Below are 18,619 nucleotides of genomic sequence, written 5' to 3'. Positions count from 1 at the left end.
GTGAGCAGGCGCAGAGGAGTGCTTACAGTGGCATAGTCCTTCAAGTACCTCGAGCAGTAGCTGGCCAGTCCCAGAAAAGAACGCAAATCAGTTGTGGTCTTGGGAGGTGGGTTAAGGGCTTTGACTTTATCGGGGTCTGGTCGCATTCCTTTGTCTGAGAAAATATGGCCGAAGAATCTTAGTGAACCTTTTGCGAATTCACATTTGGCCTTGTTTAATGTGAGTCCCGCTTCCTCAAGGGCCGTGCATACCCTGTGTAGTGCCGTGTCATGCTCCTCTTGTGTTTTTCCGTATACCAGTACATCGTTTGAATAGTTCAAGCAGTTTGGGACATGTCGGATCACCCTGTGTACTTCTTCCTGAAAGATTTCTGCGGCTGAAGAAATGCCAAAACTGAGTCGTTTGTATTGAAAAAGGCTGAGGTGTGTTACAAAAGTGGTAATGTATTTGGATTCCGGGGCTATCTCAATTTGGTGGTATCCTTTTGTTAGATCTAATTTTGAGAAGACTTTCGCCCCGTGAAGGAGGTGGATCATATCCATGATTCTGGGGGCTTGGTGTCTCTCTCTCTCGATGGCGACATTAGCTCTGCGCATATCGACACACAAGCGTATGGATCAGTCCAGAGATTTCTTGGGGACGGGGACGATGGGTGTCTTGGAGATGGCCCATGGCGTTGGACCAGAGACGGGTTCAATTACATTCATTTTTATGAGTTTGTCTAGTTTGTCCTCCACCTGTCTTTGAATGTTCACCGTTATGCCCCGAGAGTGTTGGGTTACAGGTTTAACGAGTGGGTTGATGTGGAGATGTACTTTTCTGTTCTTTAGCTTCCCGAGGCCTTTGAAGAGTTTGGGCTAGGATTGTTCTATTGCCTCTGGCTTGGCAAAGTATGTGTGTGCCATAAATTGGTACAGTATGTGCACTAGACCCATGCCCACTGCCGTCCGAAAGCTCAGGATGCAGCCGCTGTTGGCCTCCGTTTTCAATATGTGTAGGGGAATTTTCGCTGCGTGCTCTTTGTGTGTGCACCATTCCGTGATCGTGCCTTTGCAGGGTAGCGGGGTCGTTGATCCGTATGGATATATGTTTACTGTGGCCTTCTTGATTTTTGGCGGCGTTGTGAGCGACTCGTATGCTTGCTCGCTAATGATATTGACAGTTGCCCATGTATCAATCAGAAACTTTAAAGGGGTGTTATTAATGTGCAGCGTGAGGACTGGGCTGTGTTGGGTGGCTATGGTGTTGTTGAGTGCCCATACGTATCCCTTTTTCCTCTGGTCTTCTTCTGAAGATGGAGTGTCACTACTGGAGGGGGATCGCATCTCGATGTACCTGACGAAACGCCTACTTTGAGAGCATCTGGCCCCGTCCGGTGGTCGTCTGTCCTCTTGTGAGTAGGAGCTCCTTCGGTCTTTGTCTTCCCTCCTAGGAGTTGTGTGTTCACCCTCTGCTCTGTTGCTTGGTGGGCTTTGGCAGATGTTTCTGCGCCTTTCCTGGGTTTGCTGTTTGCCTGTAAAGGGTACTGTTGCATTTTTGCATACTGCGCTATAGTGGTCCATTCCTCCGCATGCGGTGCATTGTTATCCTACAGCAGTACATTCGCCCGCATGTGGGTATTCATATCCACATCTGTAGCATGTGGCGTCCGGGTGCTTTCCTCCCTGATTGGGAGTCGCGTACAGTTTGTTAATGATGTCCGGCTTGCCTATGGGTTGCTGTATGGTGACTTTGCCCAGGTTATCGAGTTGTGACTCTACCGCTGCTTCCATGCGGGCCAGCACTAAGATTTCTTCTAATGACCTCTGTTTTTGCAGTAGTTGTTTACGAAATGGTTGAGAGAGGCATCCGGCGATTACTTGTGATCTGAGTGCTTATTCGTTCGAGCATTTGTGAAACTCGCAATGTTTCAGTTTAATGCGAAGGCGCATGACGAAGTTGTCCATGGATTCGCCCTTTTCTTGCCTTGTAGTGTGGAATATATGGCGCTCATAATCAATGTTAGTGTGCGGTGTGAAATATTCTGAAAGTTTGCTGTGAAGTTCTCCATATGTCACTGTGTCGACATTCAATAATTCACCCGCAATGTCCCTGACTGCCGGCCCAACTGCCATGAAGAGCGTGTTCTTGAGCCTTTCGTCGTCCGTCAGACCTATGACTCCAGCATAGAATTTAAAATCTCTGAGCCATGTGACCCAGCGAGGCCCTAGATTGGAGGTGTCTCGTATTTCAAATGGGCTTGGCATATGCATGATTTGTGACGTGCCGCTGGCTCTCTATGCAGGTTGGTCATTTCTTTGTGCATTGTCTGCACCCTCTGAGGATGACGCCGTTGGCTGAGTTGGATCCAACATGTTTGTGTGAGGGGAGAGTAGTTTTGTTAAAAATGTGGTGTTTGTGCTTAATTTATTTATGACTTCTCTGGGTGTTTGTTCTGGTTTTTTTTGGTTGCTTTGGTGTTTAATTATATTCTTGCACCCTTCCCCACTTCTTTGGCCTGCTCGCCTTGGCTCTCACGCGTGGGGCCGCCTGTGGATATGGCTGGGTTTGTCTGGTGCTTACCAGCTTGTGTTGGCTGTTTTTTGTGAGTTTACTCGCGTGCGGTGGCTGGCTGCTCCTCTTTCCTTTCTCCGTGGAGCTCTGCACATGGGGCTACAGCTGGGCATGGTCGGGGTGCACTGCCGTGTGTTAGTCTCACTCTGCTTATGCGCTCCCCTTTAGCCCTTCCGCTTGTCTTCCTTCCCTGCATGCATTAGTCTGCACACGTGTCCTTCACACTGCCACGGATCTCCCGCCGTGCGGTCGCGGCGGGTTTGTAGAACACGGCTTAGTGCGAACATTCTGTAGGCACAGCGTGTGTCCCTGGCTGTCTGTGTGTGAGGCGTGCCGACGCACTATACTGCCCGTCGGCAGGCTTCGCATCGGCACGGGCAGGTCACTCGCCCCTGGTCAACATTGTTGAACCCTCACCGGGGCCTGGTGACGCAAGCCTCAAATGAAACTCGGAGCCAACGTAGAATATGACCACCTTTATTATTACATAGGCAGTAACTGCCGAACCCCTTGCCCCGCCCCCCTCCCTAACCCCTACGTAACGTCCTGTCTATTCAGCTAGGGCCGCAACGACGGCCCGCCCACACAACTATGTGGGACATGCTGACACCACTTTATTTAAAATACTTTATTTTGCTGGCCGTTTTGCCTCCCACCAACTGCAAACCCCTTACCCACCAAACCCCAATAAAAAACATGATTTTCGAGATTTACATTTTGAGAAATGTCTCACATCTTGCATAAAAAGAAAAAAAAGGGAACTACACATGTTTTATTCACAGACATTCAGACACGCGAACACTGCGGAAACATTATCTATCTTTGCACGTTGTACGCACCTTGTGATTGTATAACACTCACTAAGTGTTATCCAATCATGAGGCCAGCACCTCGTGTCACCATGACAGGAGCTGAGAGTTTAAACTCAGAGCACGGTCAGCAGCCATTCATTTTGCGAGAGGATTGCGGTACACCCGTTTTTGGTGCCACCGATTCGGCGCGGGCTGGTTTGGCGCAACCGCTTTGGTGCGGTGGCCAGTTCGGCGTGCCCATTTTGGCGCAGAAGCCTTTCTCGCGCCGTCAATTTGGCATGAGGGACGTTTGGACGTGGCTGACATTGAAAAATAAGGGGAAAATAAGGAAAGGTTCAGTTTATCCACAAACCATGGCCTGCAAGACTATGGGGTAGAGAACTTAACGCAAGACCAATACCTCGTCGGATTTACAAATATGACACGCATATAAGAATGCGAGTGACTGGAGGGAAAATATATATATATATATATATATATATATATATATATATATATATATATATATATATATATATATATATATATAAAGACATATCACGTTATGTCTTTATATATAGAATGATAAAGACATATCACATTATGTCTTTATGTATAGAATGCGATTTACTTTTTGCTCACTGCCATCCGGGATTACTTGCTTCAAAATCCAATATAGATCCAGCGATGATATATATACAATGTATATATATTTTTGTATTATCAAAATAATGAACGATAGTGGTGAAATAGGTAACCTGTGCACATATAAATCACAGGAGCAGTTGGCCTAGTGGTTAAGGTCTCCACCCGCAGACCATGGTTCGCGGCTGAGCCAAAGCTTTTTTTTTTTAATCTGCAAAACATACCATTCTTTTTATTGTAATGGGAAAATAAAAGAAAACAAATCAAAGCTTTTGCTCACCCACGAACCATGGCCTGTAAGAATCTGAGAGGGAGGACAAAACCACAAGGCCAAACTCGTAGTATTATTTGAAGGAGCACAAGTAATGTATTTCAACACCATAACTCAGATTAAAATTGTCTAACATCGGGGGAAGTAGTTTCCCAGTTAAAGCCTCAGAGCTATGGAACTCCCTTCCATCCTCCCTGAGAACAGACCAAACCTACTTGATCTTTTGACAGAATCTCATCAGTTGGCTCAAAGAAAATGACCACTAATGCACGTATGAACCAGCCATGCCCTATATGTCTCCACCAACTCTGGCACTGTAAATTGACTTCAGTAAATCCAATGTATATCGAATCGTTTTTGTATTGTTGTACTGTGCATTGCTACTGTATCTTATGTATATAACACTGCCTGTATATTTTTGCCCATCTTTGTATACTTCTGTGTAACCTAAGCTGAAAGTTTTCTTGTATCTTCATGCGAACTGATACCCTTGGGTCTGGCGCACATTACAAATAAATAAACAAACGAACAATACTGTATAAAAGAAAATCATGACATTATAAAATGTGGCATCCCTTGCGCAAAATGATCCCTGCGCCAAAATGGGCACGCCCAAATGTCTCCTGCGCCGAAGCGGTCGTGGCGAATCTGCCCATGCCAAACTGGCCACGCCAAATCGTCCTGCTCCGAGAGGACTGTGTCTTTATGCGCGAGTGCTGGAGTTTGTCTCACTCTGCTGGAGACTCCTGCAAGTTGCGGGAGACTTGGCATGTCTGAGACAGACCTCCTCAGTGGACAGATTATGTGTGATAACAAAGGGTGTTGGTATTTTCCCAGTCATCAAGTGCACAGCTCTTTCTGTTGATAGATCGCCCATCTTTTTGTGATTCTCTCTCATGCTCCCTCACTTATCTGTCTCTAAGCTTCCCCTTTTCCCTATCTCATACTACACTGCCTTTTAACCTCTCTGTCTGTTTACCCATCCTGTCTACTGTTGCACATTTGCGCGAAGGCAAAACACAATAGGGTATCCAAGCCTACTACTGCAAATGAATGAAGTAACGGCTGGAGTGACAGGACTCGCTGTTGCGCAGAAGGAAGAGGCAGGTTCTGCGTCAGCCAACTCTTGGCTTTCGTGAATTTCGGCCTACATACCGACCCTACTTTGGGTAGCTATACAGCCATGCTGTTTTTTTGTATTACCTTCTTGTTTGTGGGTTTGTCGGTGGGGCAGAGTGAATACAGAGCAATGCTGAAAGAAGGTAAGAGGATCAGGTGGCTTGTTAATTCTCCTCCTGTAGCAGTCATCAGCAGTACCCACTGGCACTCACTAAAACAAACACAAAAGGTGTAGAGGACTCGTTTCTGGTTTGAATCAGATAGGCGGTACAGCCAGCGCTCTAAGTGGCAGGCAAAATCGAGGGGGGGTCCTGTAAGGGGTGTGTTCTAATGGGTGGTAGGCAGCTTAGGTAAGGGCCTCCGACCCCCACCAGGCATCCCTTTGCAGCGGGCAAGGGTCAGAGGGTGATGATCCCTGCATTTCTTAGCTAAAGGGATGTCTGGCGGGGGTCTGTGCCACACCTTTTCTTTCTCAATGGTGGCACGACCCCCGCCAGACATCCATTTAACACAGAGATGCAGTGATCGAAGAAAACGCAAGTCCACTAGAAGTCAAGGCCTTTTTCCTAAAGCCTGAAGCTCTCATGCATGAGCAAGAGCTTCAGACTTTAGAAAAAAGGTTATGGCTTCTAGCAGCCTCGCCTTTTTTCTATAATGGTGGTGCAGGCCCCGCGTATCTCTTGGTTAATGGGATGCGTGGCATGGGCCAGAGCAACATTTATGGAAAAAACTGCCTTTTTTGTAAAGCCTGAACCCCACGCGCATGAGCGAGAGCTTCTGGGCTTTAGAAAAAAAAGGCATTGGCCTCTAGCAGCATCATCGGCTGGGGGTACCAGGAGACTTTAGGGAGTCCTGGCAGCCCTGGCAGCGCCCAGATTCAAACATTTTTCAGAGACCGCTGGGGCCTTTCTCCGGCTATCCCTGGCCCACTTTAAGCCCTGAGTACAGCACAATGAGAAAGCAGTACTCAGGCGTACTACTTCAATGGGTCACCACACCTTTCCTAGTAGCTTCCTTTTTCCTAATGACTGTTGATTTTCATTGAATTCGCCATTACACCAGGGAAGGTACACGGGCATTAGTAATAATGGTTGGTGCTGAGACACCGTGGTGCAAAAAAAGGGACTCAAACACAATCTTCCTTTTAAAGGCAACAATTTACAATTGACATCATCTGTCTCTGTGGGGAACAGGAAAAAGGTTCAATGTGTATAAAAGTAGATACTGTGCCCAGGAGTCTGCTCTTTGACCCTGAAATTCGTGTGTGTCCATTGGCTCTTTCCATCCATACCTAATAAGGGCTGGCGTCTTTTCCTGAAGTTGGCAGTGCAACCCTCTGTTCTGTGTCCTGATGGGAAACAGTTCCAGGTTCTGGAAGAGCCATGTGATTCCAAAGCCTCTGTCCCCAAATTCATCGGACTACTTTCATCAGGGCATCTAATCATCACCAGCTGCACCCCTAATCTCTCAGTCGAGCTGGGTAATCTCACGAGGAATACCTGAGCCATCCCATGGGAGGCAAGGCGTACTGCATGCATTGAAATTCAGATGAAAAGAAATATGTAGCCTTTTCTGAATCCCAAACAGACCAGCTGTCTCTTCCTCCATGAGGCCGACAGGTGGGGGGGCGAGGGGGACGCAGGAATGTGGCGCGTGAGGCATGATCTGACGGGCGAGTGATAGGACGTTCTCGCGCTCACAGTGTATGCATTTATCAGAATTTTCAGAGCTGGAATAAACGTATATATTTGAAAAATGTTTAAAAAGAGTTAACCTGAGGAGGCCTGCTTTGATGCAAGCCAAACTGGAAACCCCGTGTGTACAGTAAGTATTGTGAAACACAAAACAGAGAACATTCTGGAAACACGGTCTGACACGAGACTGGAGAATAACGAACACTCGCCTTTTTTTATGGTGAACTCATTCGAGTTCCTCTAAATGGATGCTGTGATTCACATGTAATAGCAATTTTGAATGTACAACACTGCTTGGCAAAGGAAATGAGTGACGTGGCTCGAGTGTGGTTCTGTAATGACTAACACCTGGTCTCTGTGACCCCACAGACACTACCACAGCATGGATGAATTCAGCCACTATGATTTGCTGGACGCAAGTACCCAGAGCAGAGTCGCCGAGGGGCACAAAGCAAGTTTCTGCCTCGAAGACACGTCGTGCGATTACGGCTACTACAGGCGCTTTGCATGCACAGCGCACTCGCAGGTAAGATTGCAGACACCATGGCGTTTCAGAGTCACTCAGGGGCACTAGAAAGCCCCAGCAGCCGCGGAGAGATTAGGCCACGGCGTCATTTTAAGCCTCGAACCATATTCCTGTTCAGCTCCCACATACATCCCACACATGTATCCCTCATGCCTCAGTGACATGGCTAATGCATATTACATTGCTCCCCCCCATATTCGGAAAACGTCAAAGTGTACCACAAAAATCCCACGTCGTTTTTTAACAAGTGTATCATGCTCTCACTGTCACTGTAACGTACTGAAGTTTACAGATACAAACTTCTTTTTCAAAAACGCTGGACATTTTTGAACCAACCCTCCTGTAGAATGTTAAATCGAGAAATTCAGCATCGGCTACTTCGTTGACGAGGTCAGCAAGAGCCCCCAAAGCATTGAGGAAGACAACAGCAAGCTCACTCCACCACACCAAACAACTACACAGTCTCCCTTTGAAACCCACCCCATGACAGCTGTGTGAACATCTTAGCATTCCCTATTGCCACATCCTACTCAGATGACATCGTGCCGGTCACCATCCTACTACAGGCAAGACCCTTGAAAGAGCCATAGTCACCAAACTTCAAACACACATTGACACCAACAAAAGACCTGTCAATCATGCTTTAGACCCAAATGAAGCAGAGTTCGAGCCGCCATCATCACCATGGCGACTGATGGACTGGGCATCCTCAAGCAGGGACACCTCTGTCTTCTGGCACTGCTAGATCCATCTCCGCATTCCACCACTACATTGGAACCAGAGAGAACCTCACCGACCGGTCTGCCGCCTCCATCAGTTTCTCCAGCTGACCAGAGAAATACCTCCAGACCACCTGTTGAGACACCCAGTGATCCACCCTCTCACCCATGAGCCTCTCTACTTCACATGATGCCCTCAGGATCCCCCTCACTGGCCAAACCATCCACAGTTATTTTATTAGGATGTTTTACAATACGCATTGGTAACATGTAGGTAGCGGGGTCATAGTACATTACATCAGAAGCACACACAATCTAATACATCAGCAGCTCTACAAATCTTAGGAAATGTTAGCACAAAGCAGAAACTGTTCATATCTTTACGAAATGACCAACTAAAATTGTTCAACACTGTATTAAACATTTCAAGAGTAGAACAAGGCCTGAGGTGTAGAAATCTATGAGGTTTGGTTGACGTCCAATGAATTCTGTTTTTAGGGTCTGAGTCCTGGGTGCTATGACACATACAATGCTGATATAGACTGCCAGTGGATAGACATCACGGACGTGAAGCCTGGCAACTACATCCTGAAGGTACGGTTGCGTGTAGGCACCCATGGAAAGTGAGCACTAGTTTAGTGTAACCTGACGGCCATTATCGCTGTGATAATGACCGTCAGGTCATGAGCTGGAGTACTCCTGAACTGTGCATGAGTCTGTGCTCTCTCATTCCAGGTCAGTGTCAATCCGAACTACCATGTGTCAGAGAGTGATTATTCCAACAACATTGTTCGCTGTGATATCCGCTACACAGGCACCCATGTGTACACCTCCAACTGTGCAATTTCACAGTAAGTACATGGCAGACGTTTACACTGTGGATGGGCATGTGTCAGGGCAAATATTTAGCAATAATCTATAAACTTATCTCATTGTACTATTTTTATGGGATGTACAGGTATTTTCCCACAGCAAAACAACAGCTCGATAGCCCTCTGCATGATGAAAATTAAAAATAAACAGGCGACATGTGTAATTAAAATGTAATCAAATCGGGTTATCCTGAATGAAAACCTTCTTGCTCAGCCTCCCCAGCCTGGGTTTAATACACTTTGTTTGATGTCAAGGAACGGGTCATTTTATATACAAATATATAGTTTAAATAGAAAAATAAATACTTAAATAAGAAACGTGTGCCTCGCCAGCCACACCAACATGATTGTAAGACAGCGCTCAAGTGCTTGCGGGATGATAGCTCCTATATTTTCCTAAGAGAGCTCAGATCCTATGGCTTCACTAGCACCCTGTTTCTGCCCTGTGTTACTCCCAACTTGTGTTTCCACACCACCTCACTAGCTCTTATTCCAGACCTCCAAGTCATTTTCAATAAAGAATGATCGCTCTGCTTCATTGAAAATATCACCAGTGTTTTTACCAACAGCAGCAGATTCCCATAGATAGAAAAGTAATTGAGGGTTCCAGACCAGGAGCCTCGCGCCCAGGTTGGGTTCCCCAGCATCTCCCCACTTTTCTGGCCATTTACCATATGAACGTCTCTAAGTTGCAATTCTCTGAACCATCTGGCCGTTCTACTTAGATCCCTTTTTTGCAACTGGATCAACCTCCGTTATAATCTGACCCTTTTTTTCTAAGCAGGGTATATTCAAATCCCACAAAGCGCTATAAATGGAGCATTCCATTGAATTCTGCAATCATCAATTATTTAAAAATGTTTTTATTGGCATTTATAATGTACAATAACGATTCACTGCTCAATTTCCAATCATCGTCTAACATGGACTTAGACAAATTAGCATCAACAATAACTAGTATACTAACAACAAACAGACAGTCTTCGCTTCCAAGTTCTCTCGTTCAGACTCCCATCCTGGTCCACTGGAAGGCTCTGGCACCTGGTTTTTCACCCTCCGAGTGTGCCCTAGTGGTTCTTGCGATGTAGTCAAATTTAGCTAGCCTAGCCCAGGCACTTTGGCAATAATCTCTGGCTGCTGACAATTCCTTTTCCACCTCCCTTGTTTTCTGTGCGCTGGCTTCCATCTGCCTGAACTTCCTCTCACCTACCTCTAGTTCGTTCCTTAGTGTCTTTCTGATTCCTCCAGCACTGGCAATTAATTCCCCCCTAACCACTACCTTCAGTGGAAGTATCAATCCTATTCCTGCGCATATAGGTAACGATTCTCCTGACATTCCATGTCAGTACCCTTATGTCAGCTGCCATCGCTGTTCAGTGTTGCCGACTTATGCACGCCAGGTGCCCACTGTCTCCTTGCATCTGCTACTGTGAAGACTGTATAACATTTCAAACAACAACAAATTAAACTTAACCAATTGCACCCAGCAGTTGCGCGATACTGGCAACGCTTGGGTGCCCCTGCTCCGTCTTGGCCCTTCCGGGGCATCTTGAGTGGATTACAGTGCTTTAGCAACAGACTGGCACTAATCCTTTCGCAGAGGAGTACCTTCTGGCTCAGGACCAACGGCTTAGCAGCTCCCCTGTCCTTTGTGTAAACTTTGGCTTAGTCGTTGCAAATGTAATTGTCCATCCATAGTCGTCAGGGTGGCTCCCCCTTTAGCTTGGGTGTGCGGGCTATGGAGCGGCTTCTCCCCCCCCCCAGGCCATATTGTTGTGTTCCAGCCACATGGTAGCCACTGCCAGTGTCTCCAGAAAAACCGCTTTCCCTTTATGTATCACTTTGAGCCTTGATGGATACATCAGCATATACATGAGATTTTTCTGCCACAGCCTGGCTTTGATTGAGATGAAAGAGTTTCTTGCTCTTTGTACTGCTGCAGTGTAATCTGGGTATATGGCAATTTTAGCATTATCTCTCACTATTTCACCTCCTTTCCTTGAGTAGCGTGAAATGATTTCCCTGTCTTGGAAGTTCAGGATCCTTGCTATTATTGGGTGAGGATGTGACCCAGGTGGCGCCTTTTTCTGCAAGGTCCTGGGGGCCCTTTCGACTGCGAACTCCTGTGAGAGGCGACCAGCACCTATTTCCTGTTGCAGCAGGGTTTCTATGAAATTCGTAGGATTGGGTCCTTCTATTCCCTCCAGAATTCTGAGCAGGCACACATTGTTGCGCCTAGACCGCACTTCAGCATCCTCCGCCTTTTCTTCCAGGACCTTGTTTCGTCTTTCGAGTTCCTGCACTCTGTTATGTATGTCCTTCATTGTTTCGGACATTTCTCGTTGCCCAGACTCTGTGATGGTTACGCGTTCCGTGAGGTTGCGTATATCCGGGCGCATTAGCTGCATGTCCGATTTTACTTCTTCTATTTTGGTGTCAATGAAAGAGCGTAGCTCAGCGATGGCCTCCAGCGCCTGCTTGTCCTTGTTTTCATCTGTTGGTGGTTGGTCTAAGCAGGCCCCTTTGGCTTCCTGTCTTTGTTCCTTTGGTCTGGCTGCAGCGTAGGACTCCATGATGGTGGTCTTGTTCTTTCCCTTGGACGGGAACATAGCCATCAACGGTGGGCTGGGGCAGTGCCAGTCCACTAGTTAGTGCTGTGCCATGCATGGCGTGGAGGTTGTTTGTTTAACCGCCTGCATCTCCCCTCCCTCGCTAGCTCTTAATTTCCTGATTTTGTTGTGCACCGCTTACAGATTTGTGGTTGGTGCCATCTCGTGGAAGCCTTCACTGTGGGTGGATCTGAACTGTGTCAACTTCACCCCCCGTTCGTGCTGCACAGTCGGATCCTTTGATGTGATCAGCCGTCCGAGGCCCTCCACCTCCCCAGGTGATTTCTATGTGCTCAGTGGAACAGGCAGCTCAAATAAGTGATTACACCCTGCTCAGGCGGTGTATGCTGCCGCCGGTGTACCTGTTCCTTTCTCCTGTTCCGGGTTGGAGGTTCAGTGTTATTGGGTGAGAGACACCTCTCTGGCGTGTGCGTTTATTACTTCGCCACGTTACTGTTAGTGCTAGTGGATCCGATTGGCGCCTGGCTTCCGACCTGGCGTGGGTGCCTGGTGTCGTGGCCAAGCACAGTTTACCATGCAGTTCGACCACTTATCCCAGCCAGCGCACACTTCCCTGGTGTGTGACTGCACAGCTCGCCACCAACAGTGTCCGGGGTTGTTGCACGCACCCACCCCGGGAATGCTCCTTCTCCCTGTGTTAATCTTCCTGACTGTTCACTTCTCGTGCCGCCGGCTGAGGTGTGTGCTGCGTGTCATCTGCCGATCGAGTGTTAGCGTCCTCGAGCCATCTCTCGCATCTTCCTCTGCCGGCCAGACTTCTGTTCAGATTGCCGCCCTAGGTGGATTTGTCTCTTGCAGTATTCAATATGTCTCAGGGTGCCTTTCTCGCTGTGCCCGGCACTGCGCTTCAGCCACCCAGGTGTCGCTGCGGTGTCTGCGCTCGCTACACAGGCCTTACCTTCCAATCTTGCAGCCAGTTCCCCCTGCACCGCATTGCAACAGCGTTTCTGCCTGATGCCTTTGTATTAGCAGTGCATAGGGAGTGTATGTGCCGGCCAGTTGGAAGCAGCTGCCCACGTTTCTGTTCCGCTTCCAGATTCACTGTATCTTCGTGTTGTTCACTTCTCAGTGCCTCCCAAAGTTACCAGTGCTCATTCAACATTAAAGTACCCAGGGCGCCTCTCCCGCCATGACAGGGACCACTGCCAGGCCCCTGCATACGTCTGCCAGTGCGGTTTCAGCGTTTGTGCCCAGCTCGCTGGGTCTTACCCGGCGGTGCTGTTGCTGGTCCCACGTGTGCCTCTCCAGCTGCATACCATGCTCCGTGCCAGCGGGCGATCCCTCGGGGCCTTGGTCACCTCAACACTTCCCCCACAGTGATCAGTGCGGTACCTCTCTCCTCAGCCTGATCTTCGGGCCCTCTCCAGTGTTCACGGGTGTGCCGAAAGCGCCTTAGTTGATTTGCGGGATGTTGCTGATCCACCCAAACAGGTCTGCTTCAGTTGGTGCTGTCCGTGCTCCTGAGCGTTACTGGCTCCCACCTGCTGCGTTCGCAGTATTCTGTCGGGCGTGCCCGCTTGTCGCTGGCCCCGAGATGATGCCAGTCCCGGGCTGCGCTCTGCTGGGCTCGCCAGGCCGACCCTGCTTCCTCCAGATATCACCAACCACACCACTTGTGTCAAGGCGTGAGTCGGTGGCAGTGGCTGTCTCCGTGTCCTCTCACAGTTCAAGGCACTGCTTCGTGGTGCCCAGCCCCTCCTTCCACTAGCTTTAAGGCCACGGCGCCGCCCGCCATCTTGTTTGCCCCGAGGCTCAAGTTCAGAAGCTTCGTTAAGCTGATTGTGGGCTCCGATTTTTGTCCGATCTTCTCTGGTGAGGTGCAGGAACGCTTGTTTTGCGTGCACACTTGCTTTTCCACCCTTTATTCAGCCCTTACCTTGTGTTAAGAGGATCAATGCCAGGATCGGGACGGGAGCTCTGCTTCAACATGTCCTTACCCAATGAGCACAGGCCACGCCTCCCGCAATCATCAATTATATTCATAACAAAATCAGGCAAGTTTCCTGACCCCACCGCTGCAGGGTACCAACATAGATTTAAGATGGCACCCAATCTGGAGCACTGGACTCCTTCATGATTTCATTTCACCAAATAGGTCTCCATGTCTCTAATACTGCCAAACCTGGCCCATGTCACACTAAAATTAATAGACCTAATGAGGGTCTCCCCCTAAATCCTTTTTAGCTGGATTTAAATAGGAGCTATAAGCATCAAAAACTGGGTTTGTTCGTTACCATGTTTCTTGAAAGCATATCACCTCGAACGTTTTCATATCCATCTCATGTTCATTAAAGAGATGGGTAAAGCCCGGGTATTCCAGGATCCTATAGCCCAATCCACTCGAGCTTCGGCATCCTCGTTCTAGTATTGCATAGATAGTGACCTTGTATCTTTTCTAGTCGGGAACGCCAAAGCTTTGGCCATCCAAGCCCAGTCTTCCCCTTTTTGTGATTTTAAATCAACATTAGGTTCGTTCCTTACTTTCCTTTAAAAAACCATTGTATAACTAAACATTACCCTTAAAGTGTCAGCCACATCTTTGCCCACGTTCAATTGATTATGTTTTTCGTTGAGGACTTGCCCATTGGAGGCCACAACCGCAAAGGAATCTACCAGTTTCAGCTAGTCCCTCCTTTCATTTATTATAGATTGCCGATTATCCCCCTGCATTATTTCCGGTTTTGACAAAGCTTTTAAAGCTTTTTCCGCTAAGTCAAACCCCAGTGACAGCAACGTTGGTACGACTTCTAGTCATTAAAATTAAGCTTTCGGAAACAAGGTTTTCATTTTTTTAAAATGAAAAATCAACACAGTAGTTGTTAAAAGAATGTCCAGCAACAAAGTGTTCCAGAATCATGAAGGAGCAACTGAAAATAATTGATGAGCAGTCTGCTTTAGAAACATTAAAAAAGACTAGGCGAAGTTTCAATTTGTTCCTCAGAGAGTGAGATCCACCAGCACAGCCAATTTACAGTAGTCTCCAAGGTGACTTGACTTTCATGCAGTAAATGCGTGTCTTTACATATATGTGGCATTAACAAATGTTAACATTTGGAATCAATGTTTATATCAGATTAAATGTCAAGGATCGTCAATGTGTTATGGTAAATACCCTTAAGTGAGAGTGAGTTTCTTCTTGTTGCATTCGCCTGCACTGGTCATAAGGATGGCTCAAACGGATTTTTTGCACAGTGTGTAGCAGCTCTTTAGACAAAATATTAGTTTAATTTAATGGGTGTACACACTTATCAATATTTCAAGGCAGCCCCATCAAGCTTCCAGGATGTAGGTTGGTGGCAGTGGAATTATAGGAAATATTACTATTTGGAGGTCATTGATACATGTGGTCTTTGGCTATTAATGGATAGACTGTCAAATGATGGATTCCTCCCCAAGAGACAAAGAGAGGTGTTCAATAGAGTCTTTTGTGATTGGCCGAATGGCTCATCGAGTCACTGCTTGGGGAAACCCCCTGCGGTGGTAATGTACGCAATGCTACTCTTGGAGGCATCACATCATCCGGAGCTCAGCAGTTCATAAACTAGCACAGTCTGATTCACCCCCCTCCTGGCCAGTCATCCCAGACCAAAAGACGAACAATGTAAACAAAATATATTAACTGTCCAACAAGGAAAGTGAGGAACACCTTTTTATCCAATCTTTCTTTGGACTTAACCCACCCTTTTTCCAGCCCAGACGCCCTTTAAGAGGCAAATAACTGTGGTCTGTGTTTTCTTGCATACAGAATATAGATTATGCGCCAAGGGTGCCAACTCAATACCCCTCCATGATGGAAACCATGTTCCTGAGAGTCAGTGCTTTAAGTCTGGCCTTAAGAAGCCACAATGACTGCTTGCACCCAGCTTTCGTAGAGTTCAGGTATTAGGAGTGAGCGCATCCCTCTCCTGCCCATGACCAGAGTCTTCTTTTGCCAATGTGGACATCCAAGTCTTGGGTATGGCACGTTTCTCGCAAGTTTATTTCGCTTTGCATGTCCTTAAGGAACATGTAATCAGCATCCATGGGAGTACCCACCTGGCTCCACCCAGCTTCAGTGAGACAGGGTGGGCTGATCTAAAGATTTGTATTGAAAGTATTGGGAGAAGACCCCCCATCCCTCCGCCACAGGGCATGCTCCATGTTGATCCTTTTTGAACAAGTGTTAGGGAGTGTAAGCCTTTGCTCAACCTCGCATGTACAAAACACTCTTTGCTGGTCTTCGTGGCTCTTCTCTTGACCCAAGTGCAGCAGTTTCAATAAAAAATATTCTGTCCAATAAGGCTTGGTACAATCTGAGCTTCAGGGAAAATAGTGATGTGCTTATAAGAAGGGGTGGGCTCATTTGTTAATAAAAAATCTATGCACTTTCTCAAAAACGCTTTGCAAAATAATTGAATTGTATGACTCCGGGGCACATTTGTGATGTAAATTTGGGGTGACCCTATACGTGTAAACCAAAAGAATATTCACATGCGTGCATCTCTTTCTTAAAAATCGCTTTTTTGAAAGCAGAAATATGGGCGAACTGTTCTAGATTCACTTTTGGGAGGATCATGCTTCCCGGTTGCAGTCATAATCACAAACACCCCGGTTCATGGAAGCTTGTGCACCGTAAAACGACTTTGCATGTCGCTGCGCAAATAAGAAAATCTGTGTGCTCTGCTTATTCACAGAATTTTCACCACACAACACCTTTAGTGCCTACCTCTGCCCGACCATCCAGCACCCCAGAGAAACTGCGTGCGATCACTCCCTAACTTGTGTGCACCCCGAAAGTTACGGGCATCACCTTGTAGCTTACAAGTAACAAGCATTACCTCGTAACTTCTAAGTTACGAGGTGATGCTCGTTACTTACAATTTACAAGGTGATGCTCATAACTTGGGTGCACCCCTGCTATTGTACATACCGTCACCCGTATGATTAGCATTTTTCACGCTCGTTGCTTCCTATGGGCAGTTGGACTTTACGTCTGCTATCAGGTGGCAGATGGATGACAGGGTTTGCCTTTTCCTGGTGTGAGGTTGCGCATTGTAATCCATGGATACGTTTGTGTTTGTGTGGAAATCTGCATGCAATTGCTTGGCCGGGGACCGTTCCTCATATCGCCCACATTTTCCAGTGTTCTTCCCCATTTTCAGAGTTCTGACCCCTTCCCAGCCTTCTGCGCAAGCCATGGCCACGCTCTGTGTGGTGTCTCGTGCAAGGCCACACGCAGAGACGTGCCGGGCAGCATAAAACCCACGCAAGTCCTGGGAAAGTCCCACACAGTCGATTCCATGAATCGACGAACAGGGATTTGCGCACAGAAGGGAACGCAAGGCCCCGATTTTCCACGCAATTAATTCCATGAATCGGGGCCAAAGTGTGCCTAGGCACTATATTGTGAGATGATTGCTCGACTTCCTGAAGCTGAAACAAGTGCCCTGTGGAAAAGGACAAAGAGCAGGGCGAGCCCACCTGCCCTTTGACATGGTTTACTTGTAAAACTATTTAAGCAAAAGATAAAAAGGTTATAGGCAATAGTACTCTACTCCATTATGAGGGCGGCACTAAGATACATTGGGGGTATGCAAACAACGTTTGTACATTCACAAATCGCATTAGCAGCAGTGCAAATCCACTGGTGCTGGATCTGCACTGACTCCAATGTTAGTTTGGATGCGCAGTGTGTGCGGATGGCGCAAGACTACAGTCTATGTTTAATTTAAATATTCCTGAACTATGTTTTAAATGCGCTTCTCGCTCAAACTGATGTTTTTTTACGAAATGAAGCTCAAAATAACACGTCTTTTCTTCTTTCAAGCTACTGAAGTACAAGAGCAAGGATGGACCGGGTACCTGAAGTTGTTTTCAAAGGAGATGCGTCAAAAGCAAGAACATGGATGGACCAAGGAAGAGTTTTTTTTTTTTTTTAAAGGAATCATGTCTATGTAATTATAATAGAATGTTCAGAAAATTCACAAAATAAACATTACAATCAGATCTTGAAATGGTCTTCAGAATTCGGAAACATTCATTGCAACAAGACGCGATACTGGGATTACACGGTCACTCAATCGACTGTGGATTACAGCCCTCTTCTTGGTGTTGAGAAATGATTTTGATTACTGCGTGATTGAAGCAAAATATGGGTTTGCAATTTTACCAGCAAGTCCCACACCAGTCAATCCTTGAGCCAGATAGCTATCTGAGAATCAGCTGTGGTTACTGTTGATAAATTGCATTATGATAGTATGTGTTAGCCATTTGGGTCGAACATGGAAGGCTAATAACAGTGTAATCCAATGAGCAGGTTTGGAAAAGCACACATGGGCTTAGGTTTGCAAACAGCAGTTCAATAAAACAGCCCTGCTTTGGCACATGCCAAGCAAGGCAGTGATGGGATACCTACATTGCCCGAAAGAGATCTAAGCAGGATCGAAGCTTTTGCGCCACGCGAAAGTGGGTTGATGGCTTCCTGCCATGGCTTCCTGCCATATTCTCTACACATCGATTAGTGATGTCTGAGACAACTTACCAATAGTGCAAGTTATGTCTTGAAACATTTACTTTGATGGGTAGCGTTGAGGGATTTCATCCAGAATCAAACAGTCAAAGGAAGCCACAGGTGACCAAACATGACACTTCGCTTTTAACGTTGACATGTTAGCGACCTGCTTTTCATTACAAGGTCCCGAAAATACAATTCGAGTACATTACCAACAACAAAAATAAGGTAATGGAAGGGTCAGCAGGGAATGTGTTGGGGAATGATGGGAGGTAAAGCCGAATGAAAAGTGTAAAGTCGTCAAAAATA

General features: G+C 46.9%; 1 protein-coding gene across 1 annotated transcript in view; it reads left to right on the top strand.

The window, feature by feature from the left end:
- Positions 1-17,813, top strand: part of LOX (lysyl oxidase) — a 150,380-nt gene extending 132,567 nt beyond the window's left edge. Inside the window, exons 4-7 of the mRNA XM_069625567.1 lie at positions 7,443-7,599; positions 8,817-8,912; positions 9,054-9,169; positions 17,627-17,813. Coding sequence (XP_069481668.1) covers positions 7,443-7,599; positions 8,817-8,912; positions 9,054-9,169; positions 17,627-17,633 — 376 coding nt within the window. The 3' untranslated portion in view covers positions 17,634-17,813. The remainder of the gene's footprint in view (positions 1-7,442; positions 7,600-8,816; positions 8,913-9,053; positions 9,170-17,626) is intronic.
- Positions 17,814-18,619: the final 806 nt, after the last annotated feature.

Source organism: Ambystoma mexicanum, chromosome 6p (assembly GCF_040938575.1).
Source record: "Ambystoma mexicanum isolate Mex_15411 chromosome 6p, UKY_AmexF1_1, whole genome shotgun sequence".
Classification (NCBI taxonomy): Eukaryota; Metazoa; Chordata; class Amphibia; order Caudata; family Ambystomatidae; genus Ambystoma; species Ambystoma mexicanum.
The sequence above is the reverse complement of the archived record's forward strand: the minus strand, read 5'-3'. Positions and strand labels throughout refer to the sequence as shown.